Below are 14,509 nucleotides of genomic sequence, written 5' to 3'. Positions count from 1 at the left end.
CTGGGTAAGAGTTAGTCCCCACAGCCTCGGACGCCGGGTCCGGTAAGAAAGCTTCTCAGTCAGGGCGAGCTCTGCAGCTGCCAGCCCCTGACTCGTAGTAGTATTGCTCCCACTGAGCTTCTGCTGTTTCTTCCTATGACTGTTTCTTGTCTCTACTCTCCTTGACTGACTAACCCTGCTTCAGCCCCGGGTTTATATAGGGGAAGTTCTTCCCCTCCCAAGACTGGGCAGGAGGTGTGGCATGCACAGGATCCCTGACCAAAGGACCTCCCACCTGCTCTCAGACATAACATTACATTACTGTGGAAACCAGACCCCTGGGGTGCCACATATTCTCTACCTGGACCCCAGATATTTGATGGAAGAACCCCTAAAAAGGAAGGCCATATAACGTGTGACACTCATAATGCAAAACAGTATAGAATACTTTATAACAAGTGGAACGTCGCAGCACACCGGCCGTATGAGCGGATTGACACGGCCACCGTGCAAACTTTTCATCCTCTAAATCCAGCAAGAACCAGTGCAAATCCACTGAGGACAATATTCCCATCTGCCAAGGACATGAGTGCGGTTTACGGTGCTTTTTTTGGCACGAGAACCTGTTCCCTGCAAAATAGGATGCAGGAAATTTCACACCCTTGTGTTTACAGCTCCAAAGTCAATTACCTTTAATTAACAACTTCACAGTCCTTTGCAGAACGGAAGAATAATCTGCACCTGTTACTACTGCCCCGGCTTCCTCAATGGATGGCCCTAGAATTATGTCTGATTGCTGCCGCCTGCAGCCCGGCCAGGGTTTCAGGAAATGTTCGCAGAAAATGGATTTAAAAAAAAAAATGTAAAAAAAATGAATCCAATATTACACTTTATACTTTTATTATATACTTAATTTATTAATCATTCTGCGCGGATTTATTTCGTACTATATCTTTTTTTGGCAGTTCTTGCTCTATTTTTCTGTTACTCATCTCTCAAATCCCCTGCACGGGCTAATAATTAAATAGATATTTGTGACGCGCCCCCTGGGCCATATTCTTTAGGGGGAATATCCGGAGCCGGATCAGATGGGAGTTGTAGTCTTCCGAGTGGCTGTGACCCGGTCCGTGCCCAGGGTGTCAAACTGAGTTGTATGTGGCAGTCCTACAGATGTTGCTAAGTTCTTAATGTCGACTACGCCACCCGTTGTGTTGCGGTCACTGTGGCCGCCGCTGCAGCAGGGTCCGCTGAGGCTGATGGTGTAGGTGCAGCTTTGATGATATAACCCCCAACGGGTGGGGTATAGCCTCAGGGGGATCAGGTGCAGAGGATGGGAGTGGTGGTGATGCAGTGTAGACGGCAATCAGAGACAGAGTCGGGTTATGCAGTTTAGGATGTTTACTCACTGCTGATGTTCTGGTCACTCCAGCTTCGAGTGACCTCCCGAGCCGTGCTGCGTCCACCAGGTTCTGGATCCAGCCAACCCCCAAATAAGTCCGGAGCGTGACCCTGAGCTCTCCTTCTGTCCTTTCTCTGGCCGTCCCCACTAGTGATCCACCCAGGTCCAGCTCCCTCGGGCCTTCTGTTGGGAGACCCTTGGCCTTGGGTTCCCTGACCCTCCTCGTGGTATGCCTTCGTGGTGGATGTGGTGGGTGACCGTGGCAAACGCTGCCCACGGTCTCCGGTCTCTGGCTGGGGAGTGTTTTTGCCCCCACCAGCTTGGGTTCCGGTACCCTGATGCCGACTCTTCACCCGGGGATTTAAGTTGGGTTCTTGGAGTCCTTTTCTGCTGTTTCCCCCTCTGGGTCTCTCTTTCTCTTCTCCTCTCTCACTCTGGGTCTTTCTTCTCCTCTGCTCGCTGACTTCCTCTCTGCAACTGACCCTGTTCTTAGTTGGTGCCCACCTTATATACACCCTCTATGTGTGAGCTCAGGTGACCAGCACCCAATGAGCTCCTATCTTTACCCAGGCTGCTCCCCCTATCTGCCCCTACACTACTTGGGATGTACCACCCCCCTCCCACTCCAGCCAGGAACAGACTCGGTCGTACCTGCACATTTCTAAGTGGGAGTACCGTCGGTCTGCTCCTCGGAAATGGGATGTATGTAGTGCATGCAGCCTACCGAGCTCAGTTCCACACTCCTTCCTTACTCGGGAGTGGAATATCACACCTCTGGGTTGAGGTGCAATACCCCTGTAGCAGCCGAATCCTCAGGGTGCTACATTCCCCCCTGGTAAATCACAGCACGTCCTCGGGCTGTAAGACATAAACATCACATCACATACAAAATTTTTCATAAACATATAAAATATATAAAACATTATATATATAAAACTTTCTCGTCGCCTCTGGCTCCTCCTCCGGTCACTGTGCAACTGTTGACCGGGCAAAGTGCGACAGTCTTTCTAGAAAAATGGTTTTCCTATAAAACCGGTAGGGGGCGCTTTAGGACGCGCAACTATATACAGGGATATGGCCGCTCTCAGTCCTCGGCCAGTTAAGGAGGGAAAGGGAATGGCTGCTCACAGTCCTCAGCCTGTGGGATTAAGGGTAAACGGGTAAACAGTTCACTCAGCTGGTCCCAACGGGGACTATATTTGCAGTAACAGTTTCTTTATACCCCGATCGGGTAACTATTTACAGCACCTGCTCCGCTGTACCCAACAACGTCTTCCTCCTGCTCCTTCTTTGGGGATCTCAGCTTCAGACCCGTCCGGATCCTCTTGCTCTTCCTCCTCACATCGCAGCTCCTCCTCTGTCAGGCGATGCACATGGAGGGCGTAAGGTCCTTTGGCACACTTGTGCCGGGTAAAGGTGACCTCGTCCCCGATGTAAAGGTCACGACCTCTGTGCCCCTCCGGCAGATGGGACTCCACGTCTCTGCGCGTGACAAAAGACGTCGCCGGGGGTGTTGTTGTCTCTGATGAAGCCCCACCCATGCTGCAGGTTAAACTTTATTACAGTCCCGGTGGTACGGGGACTGTGCGCTGCACGGGGGTCCCTCCTGGTTCGGCTCTTCTGCTCGGCGCTCCTTATTTGGGCCTGTTGTTCCCGGACCCGCCTCTCTCTCCGCTCCCTCGCAAACTCCTCGAGCTGCTGTCGGCAACACTCAGCACGCTCCGCTGCAGCTGCCCTGGTTTCCTGAGTGAACCCCATTAGGTCTTCTCCGGTGGGGTCCCACTCAAATTGGGCCTCTTCAAGCGGGGGCGAGATCCTTATCACGGGCTTCGGAGCCGGAATCAGGGGTGCACACATGGCCCCAACTCTCCTCTGGTGCTCCAGTTCATAATACCTCTGGGGCCAGATGAAAGGCTGCCCGTCCGGCCACGTGTGCTGGGCAAACAAGTCCTCTCCCAGACGCGGCACCCTTGGTTTTACGGGTGCGGGCGCGGTGGTGGTGGCGCTCGGGTTGCCCAGGCCTTGCGGCCAGGCCTGGGGCACCTGGAAGGTGAAGGGCACCGTTAGGACGGCGGCGCCCTGGGCTACCTGGCCTTGCGGCCAGGCCGGAGGCTCCGCGGAGGTAGGGGGCGCTGTTGGTGATGCGGCGCCCGGGGGTACTAGGCCTTGCGACCAGGCTGGTGGTACTTCCTGCTTGGTCACGCTCGGGGTCGAGGCGTGTGACGTCACAGGGGTCGCGGCTCCCGTTTGAGGCCTAGTCTGCGTCGGTGACATGGCGTTTTCGGGCACAGCAGGGGGACTTTCGGGCTCTGCGACGGGGAGCTGGGGCAGGCAAGCGGTGTCCTGATTTGGGGTATAGACGTCCCCTTTACCTGCCTCCATGCGTTCGGCTCCCTTCTCGGCGCCGTCTCCGGCCTTGGGTCCTCCCGCGCCGTCCTCAGAGGCGGTCTGTCTCCTCATCTTGGCTGGCGTGCTCCGGGTCTTGGTTTGCTGGGCCATCTCTCGGCTCCACTCCGCCAATGTCTCTCGCTGTACCCGGGCCATCCTCCGTGCGAGGCCCTCCAGGGCAGTCTGTGCACACTCCCGGTCTTGGGGGAGCTGTGCAAGGACCTCCACTAGGCCTAGTGGGGTCGTGGTTTCCAGCAGGCTCCTGACCAACGGGTCGGTGCTGCTCTGCTCTTCTTCCAGCAGGCTCCTGGCCAGCGGGCCGGTGCTGCTCTGCTCTCTCGCCATCTCCGGGTGAGCTTCTCTGCTACTCCTTTCCAGGCTTCCTGCCTCCGGGTGCGCTCGCTCCAGACTGCTCCAGGCGGCACCCATTTTCGTTCTTTTCTTTCGTCTCCTCCCACTTCGAGGGCGGTCCCGGGCCACTGGGTGACTGTCAGCTCCAGGGGCGGTTCTTTCACGCTGACAGACACCTCTAGCATCACAGTCTCTGTTGGTGGGGGCGGTTTCCACTTTTGGCGCCATTTTCGGTCCTGGCCCACGATGGGAGGTGGCCTCTCGCCACCCTCTGGCACGCCCATAATGGCGTCCGCTCTTCCAAGGCGGGAAACCTTTGGAAATGGCGGGAATCGCTTCCCAGTGGCGGGAAACTCTGCAGATGGCGGGAAAAAGCTGTTAATGGCGGACACCCGGCGGGAATCGATCTGTGACGGAGTCCGATGGCGGGGACCCTCCGGAACCGGCAGGAGACTTCTTTTTGAGGTAAACTTGTTCTTTTCTTCAGGCACGCAGTACCCGGGTGTTGCGGGCACGTAATCCTGCCGACTACGCCAAAGTTGACGCGCCCCCTGGGCCATATTCTTTAGGGGGAATATCCGGAGCCGGATCAGATGGGAGTTGTAGTCTTCCGAGTGGCTGTGACCCGGTCCGTGCCCAGGGTGTCAAACTGAGTTGTATGTGGCAGTCCTACAGATGTTGCTAAGTTCTTAATGTCGACTACGCCACCCGTTGTGTTGCGGTCACTGTGGCCGCCGCTGCAGCAGGGTCCGCTGAGGCTGATGGTGTAGGTGCAGCTTTGATGATATAACCCCCAACGGGTGGGGTATAGCCTCAGGGGGATCAGGTGCAGAGGATGGGAGTGGTGGTGATGCAGTGTAGACGGCAATCAGAGACAGAGTCGGGTTATGCAGTTTAGGATGTTTACTCACTGCTGATGTTCTGGTCACTCCAGCTTCGAGTGACCTCCCGAGCCGTGCTGCGTCCACCAGGTTCTGGATCCAGCCAACCCCCAAATAAGTCCGGAGCGTGACCCTGAGCTCTCCTTCTGTCCTTTCTCTGGCCATCCCCACTAGTGATCCACCCAGGTCCAGCTCCCTCGGGCCTTCTGTTGGGAGACCCTTGGCCTTGGGTTCCCTGACCCTCCTCGTGGTATGCCTTCGTGGTGGATGTGGTGGGTGACCGTGGCAAACGCTGCCCACGGTCTCCGGTCTCTGGCTGGGGAGTGTTTTTGCCCCCACCAGCTTGGGTTCCGGTACCCTGATGCCGACTCTTCACCCGGGGATTTAAGTTGGGTTCTTGGAGTCCTTTTCTGCTGTTTCCCCCTCTGGGTCTCTCTTTCTCTTCTCCTCTCTCACTCTGCGTCTTTCTTCTCCTCTGCTCGCTGACTTCCTCTCTGCAACTGACCCTGTTCTTAGTTGGTGCCCACCTTATATACACCCTCTGTGTGTGAGCTCAGGTGACCAGCACCCAATGAGCTCCTATCTTTACCCAGGCTGCTCCCCCTATCTGCCCCTACACTACTTGGGATGTACCACCCCCTCCCACTCCAGCCAGGAACAGACTCGGTCGTACCTGCACATTTCTAAGTGGGAGTACCGTCGGTCTGCTCCTCGGAAATGGGATGTATGTAGTGCATGCAGCCTACCGAGCTCAGTTCCACACTCCTTCCTTACTCGGGAGTGGAATATCACACCTCTGGGTTGAGGTGCAATACCCCTGTAGCAGCCGAATCCTCAGGGTGCTACATTTGCATCTCATTAAGTGATGGCTTCTGTTCTATTTTTTATTGGTCACTGTGGGTTCGACCTCTGAGACCCTCATGGATCACAGGTATGAAGGGGCCGCAATGCTATGTCCCATTCAGTAATCCCTTTGCAATGGGGCTCTCCAGCCACCCGTGGCAGCTCTGTCTATTGGGCTGCATTTCCCTGCGCAGTGAGGTATTCAGGAGCAGCACTCTGCAGGGAAAAATGGTCCTTGGGATGCGGCATTCAGTCCCTTCGTTTTTTGGATAGATGGGAAAAGGGGTCTTATGGATGGCAATCATATCAGTAAGGGATGGCATTTCCTAGCAATGGGAATACCCCTTTAATTCATACATTTAAGGGCAGCACGGTAGCTCAGTGGTTAGCACTGAATCCTTGCAGTGCTGGGGTCCTGGGTTCAAATCCCACCAAGGACAACATCTGCAAGGAGTTTGTATGTTCTCTCTGTGTTTGCATGGGTTCTCCGGTTTCCTCCCACACTCCAAAAACATACTGATAAGGAACTTCGATTGTGAGCCCCAATGGGGACAGTGCTGATAATGTCTGTAAATTGTCTGAATTGTAAAGCACTACAGAATATGTTGGCGCTATGTAAATAAAAACATTATTATACATTTCTAGTTGCCTATTGCCACCACTAGGGGAGCTAAGAAGTCTCTTCAGCCCACTTTCTGAGAAGTATAGTGGCTATCACAGGTCCATCAGGGCTCGCCCTTCGGCATTTGCTGCCGCCTCTTAAAACGTGTAAAACATTTTTTTGCAACATTAAATATGATGTGATTTGTTTCTTCAAGCAGGTGGCTTAGGAGAATCTGCGGTAACTGGAATTGTGGTTGGCGCCTTGCTAGGCACGGGGCTGTTAATGGCTTTCTACTTTTTCAGGTAACTTTATATATTTTTACCACCAAAGTGCAAAACGTATATTATATACTGTAAGACCATGTTCCCACTCTGAGTATTTGGTGAATTATTGATGTTGCAGATTTTCTGCACCTTTTAGGTGACGTGTTTTTATTGCGTTGTTTATTCTTTTTTGCTATGAAATGGTTTAAATAAAGCTTCTTTGTTCTTGATACTTCCAGGTATTTGATTTTAGCAAAACTTTATTGATACAGACATGTGCGGATTACGTGTGTTTTCATGTGCAGATTTTCTGAATTTTTTTGTAATTCTATGGGGAAAAATTTCTGAGAAATTGAAATTTTGCAGTCTCCAAAAATCACACCGCAGGTCAGAGTATGTAGTATAAAAAAGCACCGAGGGCATAAGATTTCTAACAATCCCATCTAGTTTGGTGGAACTGTAAGACGCTGCGTTTTTTTGAGCAGCGAAAGTTCGCAGCGTGAAAAACTCAGCAAAAACTCATCGTGGGAACTTAACCCAAGGGCTTATTCACACGTCAGTATTTTGCATCAGTGTTTGTAAGCCAAAACCAGGAGTGGGACTTACAGAGAAAAAGTATAATTTAAACATTTACACCTGTTCTGTGTTTTGGAAACACTCCTGGTTTTGGCATAGAAATACGGACCAAAAAACCTGATGTGTGAATAAAGCCTAAAGGAGTATTCCAGCACAGTACATCATGATATCACAATGTTATTTACATAGGGCTGCTGGTAAACCAATGTTCCCTTCACACATACTCACAAAACCGGGTCAATTTTGTATCTTATCGGGGGAAAAGTTCACAATTCAGCCATCTCATTCCTGCAGCATCTGATGCTGTGAGAGGGGAAGAGGAGACGTCATGTTTTCTCCTTTCTATACCACCCAACATTTCCAATCCAATTTTGCCAGTCATTTCAAGTCCTGTAGAGGTCTGTCCAAAAACTTCTCAGAAACATTCATTTTAGAGGGTATTAGCGTCTAAGGGGTAATGCTTCTCCTTGTGGAGAGTGACATTCCGGCTCTGGCATGCCAATGTAAGGAGGCTTATTCGCCCTGCAGTGCTCCTCTGGGAAATTTAATATGCTAATTGCCTCTTCAGAGAGGAAGAGGACTTGAACTCTATAGCGCCACCTGTTGGAAGCAGCAATCCTACAAGTCACAATTGACCCTTTAACAAGTCTTGCAATATGACAAAGGATAAAAGCCAAATCAGAATCTCAATTTGCAGACACGGTGTTTCGGGCTGTTGGCCATCGTCAGTGCAAAGTATGAGAACTGATTTAGCTAGATTTGGCTTTTATCCTAAGTCATATTGCAAGACTTGTTAAAGGGTGGGTCGATTGTGACTTGTAGAATTGCTACTTCCAACAGGTGGCGCTATAGAGGTCAAGTCCTCTTCCTCTCTGAAGAGGCAATTTGCATATTACATTTCCCAGAAGAGCATTGCACAGCGAATAAGCCTTCTTACTTTGGCATGCCAGAGTCTGTATGTCGCTCTCCAGAAGGAGAAACATTACCCCTTAGACCTCAGTCCAGAGCCCCTGACCTAGCCAAATCAGTTCTCATCCTTTGCACTGATGGGGGGCAATACCCCGAAACACTGTGTCTGCAACTTGAGATTCTGATTTGGCTTTTATGGTAAGTCATATTGCACGACTTGTTAAAGGGTTGATTGAGACTTGTAGGTTTGCTGCTTCCAGCAGGTGGCGCTATAGAGTTCAAGTCCTCTTCCTCTCTTCCCCACTTTGCAGAGGGAATTAGTATAAGCCCTGCCCTCTTTACCATTTTGAGGGACAGTACGACAGTATGTTTTTGTCTTGACATGCACATAAAGCGTAAAGAATGGACAGGAGGAGCAAGCAGAGGACATAGTGCTGTATAATGGCCAGAAAATCCTGCCCGTTCAGCAGCCATGGCGTTACGTGCTGTATATTCATAGAAACCAGGTATCCATGCACCAACTTCCTGATGGGCATGTGCTAATTCTGGTTCTGCGCACTTCTACATGTGAGGTATGTGGGGTCGGTGATGTCTCGGTTACAGATATCTGCCATTCCCGTATGCATGAGCAGCAGTCAAGGTTGGACTGGCCCACCGGAGAACTGGAGAATCCTCTGGTGGACCCTAGCTTTTCTTTCAAAGTTGTTTATAGTGGCAGTGGTACTGAGTGGGGGAGAACCCAGCGTCATCATCTGGATATATACGGTATCTGAGTAATCACTTCATAACCGATCAAATCAGCAAGCAGAGCAGAACCCTAATATTGTGTATCTTATGGCTATACAGTAAGATTCAGTGTCTGACGAAAAATTAGCCTTGTCCGAAAAACCCCTCTGGTGAGCCCACTGTTCTTCTGTCTGACATCTATCCTTGTCATCTCCTGATGTGGAAGTGAGCGGAGTTGAATTATCCCTTTAATTATTGTATTTTTGTTTCTACTGTTTCCCATAAATATTTTTTTATTTCTCGAATTGCAGGAAGAAATACAGAATAACCATAGAAAGACGAAACCACCACGACGACTGTAACATCGGCAAACACCGACAGCTGCGGGAGGATTCCATACGATCTAACTTCTCCGCAGCCTAGAAGTATTGTTTTGTACGAAGATGCAACCAAAGACATCACGTCACGCGGAGAAGGAGTTCTTGTAGAAGGATAGAGTCCTGGTATTTTTAATTTTTTTTGTTTATTTTTTTTTTTACTCGTTTTTCAAAAAACTCAGGAATGATTTAGAAATCATACGATGCCACATGGCCTTCATCTCATGGAAAGGGACAATTTTCACTTTTTTTTTTTTTTTTTAATATCTGCCAGATTAAGGAAATAATAGATTTTCCTTTTCTTTATTTTATTTTTTTGATATTTTTGAGCAGAGGAAGACATTTTAACAAGCAAAAATTAGTCATTTTAAATTTTATTAAAATCGAGAAAACAAAAAGGACTAAAAAATTAGAAATCAATATTGAGAAAATATTTTTGCTTTTTTTTTTTTTTCCTATTAATTTGGCTTGACCTGCAAATACCAGCTATTCTACTCCAAAGGGTCGCCGGGTTAATGCTCAATGTTTTTTGATACTTTTTTTTTCCAAGGTACACTAAACAGCTCATATTGACTCTCGTGAATCAAACACACACAGTGAAGCATTGATGCTTAAATTCGGCCCATCTTGTTAAATTTCTCTGGTTTGCTCAGTCCCTACACAGATATTTGGGATGACGTCGAGACGTAACTGAAAGGTCAACCTTGTGTGAACACAGGCCATGATTGTAATCCTGTGGATGTGTAAATGCTTTACCGTAGAGTGTATTCAGGATAACTTTAGCTGGACGGCTAATTCAGGTTTTATATTGTATAGATTTTTATTTAATGATGAACACTATCATTGCAGGTCATATCTATGGCTCCTACTAGTTCCTATATAACAAATACAAAACAACAAAAGAAAAAAATAAAATTGGGATAAAAATGGTATAAAATCATATAGAATTTGATTTCATTTTCATATACTTCACAAGCTGTGCACAACTACACTATATGAGAAATAAAAAGGCAGAATTCAGACCAATTTTTTTTTTTATCAATAATAATAATAATAATAATTGGAAAGATAAAGGATTTTCCTCATTTATGGCAACCCCTTTAAGATTAATGCCACCATAGTAATCAACAGCCAGACAGGCTTTAAGGGGTTATTTCCAAAATAACAAGTTATTCCCTAGACATAGGGTAAAGGAATAAATTGCTGATCGCTTGGGGTCTGACCATCAGGACCCCCAGAGATCTTGAGAACAGGGCTTTGTAACCTCGAGATCTGGACTCTACAGCCCTATCTTGAATGGAGCAGAGATGCTCATGCTTGATCTTCGCTCGATTCATTGTCTCTGGGAGGGCCAGTGCTGTCTTGGCTTTCTTCTGCAGTCCCATAGACAATAGAGTGGAAGTTTAGCATGAGCACCTCTATTTCATTCAACATGGGCCCAGTTCCTCAGTCCCAGAGCCCTGTTTTGGGATTGTTGGGTGTCAGATTTCTTTCATGCTTGATGTTTGCTCCATTCATTGTCTATGGGGAAACGGGGGATAGAAAACCGCTGTCTTGGCTTTCTTCTGCAGTCCCATAGACAATGGAGTGAAAGTCGAGCATGAGCACCTCCGCTTCAGTCAACATGGTCCCAGCTCCTGAGTCCCAGAGCCCTGTTCTCGGGATTGTTGGGTGTCCGATTTCTTTCATGCTTGATTTTCGCTCCATTCATTGTCTACGGGGGACCGGAAGATAGAAGATCGCTGTCTTGTCTTTCTTCTGCAGTCCCATAGACAATGGAGTGAAAGTCGAGCATGAGCACCTCCGCTTCAGTCAACATGGTCCCAGCTCCTGAGTCCCAGAGCCCTGTTCTCGGGATTGTTGGGTGTCCAATTTCTTTCATGCTTGATTTTCGCTCCATTCATTGTCTACGGGGGACCGGAAGATAGAAGATCGCTGTCTTGTCTTTCTTCTGCAGTCCCATAGACAATGGAGTGGAAGTCGAGCATGAGCACCTCTGCTTCAGTCAACATGGTCCCAGTTCCTGAGTCCCAGAGCCCTGTTCTCGGGATTGTTGGGTGTCCGATTTCTTTCATGCTTGATTTTCACTCCATTCATTGTCTCTGGGAGGGCTGGGAATAGAAGAGCACTGTCTTGGCTTTCTTCTGCAGTTCCATAGACAATGGATGGAGTGGTAGTCAAGCATGAGCACCTCCACTTCATTCAAGATGGGCCCAGTTCCTCAGTCCCGGAGTCCTGTTCTCAAGATCGCTGGGTGTCCTAGAAGTCGGACAAATTATCTCAGATAACTTGTTATTTTTGGAGTAACCCTTTAAAGGAAATGTAGTGTTACATATGAATGACAATCCAAGATGGAGCTGTACAGGTTCCCATCTGGATCAAAGTGCGGGGTTCTGGGCATGGGACCCTCCTTTGTGACATTATCTTTAATGGGGCACATGGACAAGCATTGTCAATCCTAAGTCAGGACCAAGTAATAATAGTTATCAACTGTCTTAAAGAGAATGTGTTACTTACATATGATTTATTGAAGTAAATTTAAAAGCAGCTAGTGAAACATTTTTTTTCCAATATTTTTTTATTTTTTTTCCAATATTTTTTTCATTCACTTTTTTTGTACATGATTATGGGGGCGGCCATCTTGCCTGGTTATCTGTTATATATCTGTTATATATCTATGGGCCTTAGGAAACAATAGACTGGAGATATTTATTAACTTCTATGGGACAGTGTAGTGGCATTCTCTGTGCTGTTTGTTTTAAAGGGGTAATCTGGTTCTGCGCACTTCTACATGTCAGGTATGTGAGGTTGGTGATATATAGTTACATAGTTTATAAGGCCGAAAAAAGACAAGCGTCCATCCAGTTCAGCCTATTTCTTGTGCACTGCAGCTATTCCGCAGCGTTGATCTAGGGGAAGGCAAAAAAACCCATGCGGTATAGGCCAATTTACATCATTGAGGAAAAATTCACTTCCCGACTCCAATCTGGCAGTCAGATTAAATCCCTGGATTAATTAACTATCACTAAGCATAAGATGTAATTTTATTGTTCTCAAGAAAGGCGTCCAGGCCTCTCTTGAACTCATTAAGTGAGTTGGACATCACCACTTCCTCTCCCAGAGAGTTCCAGGGTCTCACGGCTCTGACCGTAAAGAATCCCCTTCTATGCTGGTGCAGGAACCTCCTTTCCTCCAGACGCATAGTGTGCCCCCTCGTCTTTGTCACCATCCTTGGTATAAACAGGTCATGGGAGAGATCTCTGTACTGCCCCCTGATGTATTTATCTCGGCTACAGATATCTTTCATTTCCTTGTGCATGAGCAGCAGTCAGGGTTGGACTGGCCCACCGGAGAACCGGAGAATTCTCTGGTGGGCCCAGCCTTCTTCTTCAGAGGTCACTGTGAAGGGAGGAGGGAGGAGCAGAGCTGTGCCAGCATTTATTTTGAATGGTGGATTCTGTGTTATGCATATGCAGGTGGCTACACTTCATTGTAATCCTGCCGTTAATGGTAATGAGATGACTGATGAGAAACGATCACTACAGAACAGGAAGTTTTAGCCTAATTTGGGGCTTATGGTCAGTGTAAAAGCTTCTATATTTCAGAATGATTTTTATTTTTTATTACAGTGTGAAATTTTAAAAAGAATCTTCAAAAATTGTTAAAAATATATTTGTTATAAAAACCTGATTAGAACAATAGGTCATTTTATGACAACACATTCCCTTTAAAATGCTAAAATATAGGTTTTTGAATATTTTTTTAAAATCTAAAATCTAGACTAAAATTAATATTACAATTATTATTATTATTATTATTATGCATTGATGAATTCTGGAAAAAAATCTAAATTTGTATCACTTTTTTTTTGAGAAAAAAGGGAAAAAATAAAATTAAGGTTGATATAAAAATTACACCCTAATGTAGCATTTTGATTGCCTTTAGTTGGGCTGTGTTCACACATTGCCGCTGCGCTGTGTTTTTTTTTTTGCGCTTTTACTGCGATCCCAGGCACAGTGTGTGAACACAGCCTAAAGTGGATAATCAGATTGTCATGGAATTGGAATCCATTGTCTTTCTTTATCGGGTTCAGTTTTTTGTATGTGAAATTGAAATATTTTCTGGGCCTTTTTGAAAAAGAGTCCAAAAATTCTAGCAAATCGATATCATACTGAAAAATGTAAATATTTTATTCTATATACTTGTACAGTAAATAATTGTAGAATTTTTTTGTTAGTAAAAAAAAAACATTCCATTCTAATATTTTTGTTTAACTGTCATTTAAAATATTATTTTTCACTTTTTGTTGGTAGTAGTTATGTGGGGTTGGAGAAAAAGCGCTGAGATCACACAAAGTAGAATTTTTGATCAGTGTTCACTTGTAAATAAATGTTATTTAGTAGAGATATTGAGTGTAATTGACATTCAGGAATGTTTTTTTTTGTAATTAATTTTTTTTCTTATAGGTCTAATTTTATTGGAATTTCTCGTACACAACTTTGGAAAGAAATCAACATCGTTGTATTTAGGGGCATTGCTACAAAGACAACTCACACTCATATTGCTTAAATAGTATACAATAAGGGAATGAACATCCTCACATTGTTCTATTGGTTTTGTAGAAAAATAGTAATTTAGGTATTAAAAAACAAACATGTATATATATATGTGTGTGTATATATATATATATATATATATATATATATATATATATATATGTAAAAAAAAAATATATGTATATATATATATATATATATATATATAAAAATATATATGTATAAATATGTGTATATATATATATATATATATATATATATATATATATATATATATATATATATATATATATATAATTTTTATTTTTTTTAATACCTAAATTGCTAAACAATTTATCTAACCCCAAAAAAATTATAAAATAAAAAAATATAAGTCTCATTTCATAATAAAAATTCTAAATATTGCAGGTGCCATTTTCTGTATTTTATATCTTAAAATTTGCAATTTTTTTCTAAATTTGGTCCATGAAGTCCACATTTGAAGCATCGATTTGGTTTGAAAATAACCAATAATTTACAAAGGGCAAAATTTTGGAAAATTCAAAGTGTTGAATATAATATCCAAATATCTCTAGTTTTATTGCGATAAGTTTAATTTGTAACACTTTATATTACATATTTTTATTCTTTTTCTCCAATGTTTTCTCATCCATAGAA

General features: G+C 45.6%; 1 protein-coding gene across 2 annotated transcripts in view; it reads left to right on the top strand.

Moving 5' to 3' along the window:
• NPR3 (natriuretic peptide receptor 3) overlaps positions 1 to 14,007 on the top strand; it is a 105,276-nt gene extending 91,269 nt beyond the window's left edge. The window contains exons 7-8 of one of the 2 annotated variants that reach the window (XM_073681451.1): positions 6,663 to 6,747; positions 9,231 to 14,007. In XM_073681451.1, the coding sequence (XP_073537552.1) occupies positions 6,663 to 6,747; positions 9,231 to 9,342 (197 nt within the window). In that variant the 3' untranslated portion in view covers positions 9,343 to 14,007. Of the gene's footprint in view, positions 1 to 6,659; positions 6,748 to 9,230 lie in introns of both variants that reach the window. The other variant, XM_073681443.1, reaches the window with a different exon arrangement.
• Positions 14,008 to 14,509: the final 502 nt, after the last annotated feature.

This window comes from Phyllobates terribilis, unplaced genomic scaffold (assembly GCF_046119375.1).
Source record: "Phyllobates terribilis strain yellow unplaced genomic scaffold, ASM4611937v1 Scaffold_1__5_contigs__length_1240528914, whole genome shotgun sequence".
Taxonomy (NCBI): domain Eukaryota; kingdom Metazoa; phylum Chordata; class Amphibia; order Anura; family Dendrobatidae; genus Phyllobates; species Phyllobates terribilis.
Note: the sequence above shows the minus strand (reverse complement) of the source record. Positions and strands in the feature narration are given on the sequence as shown.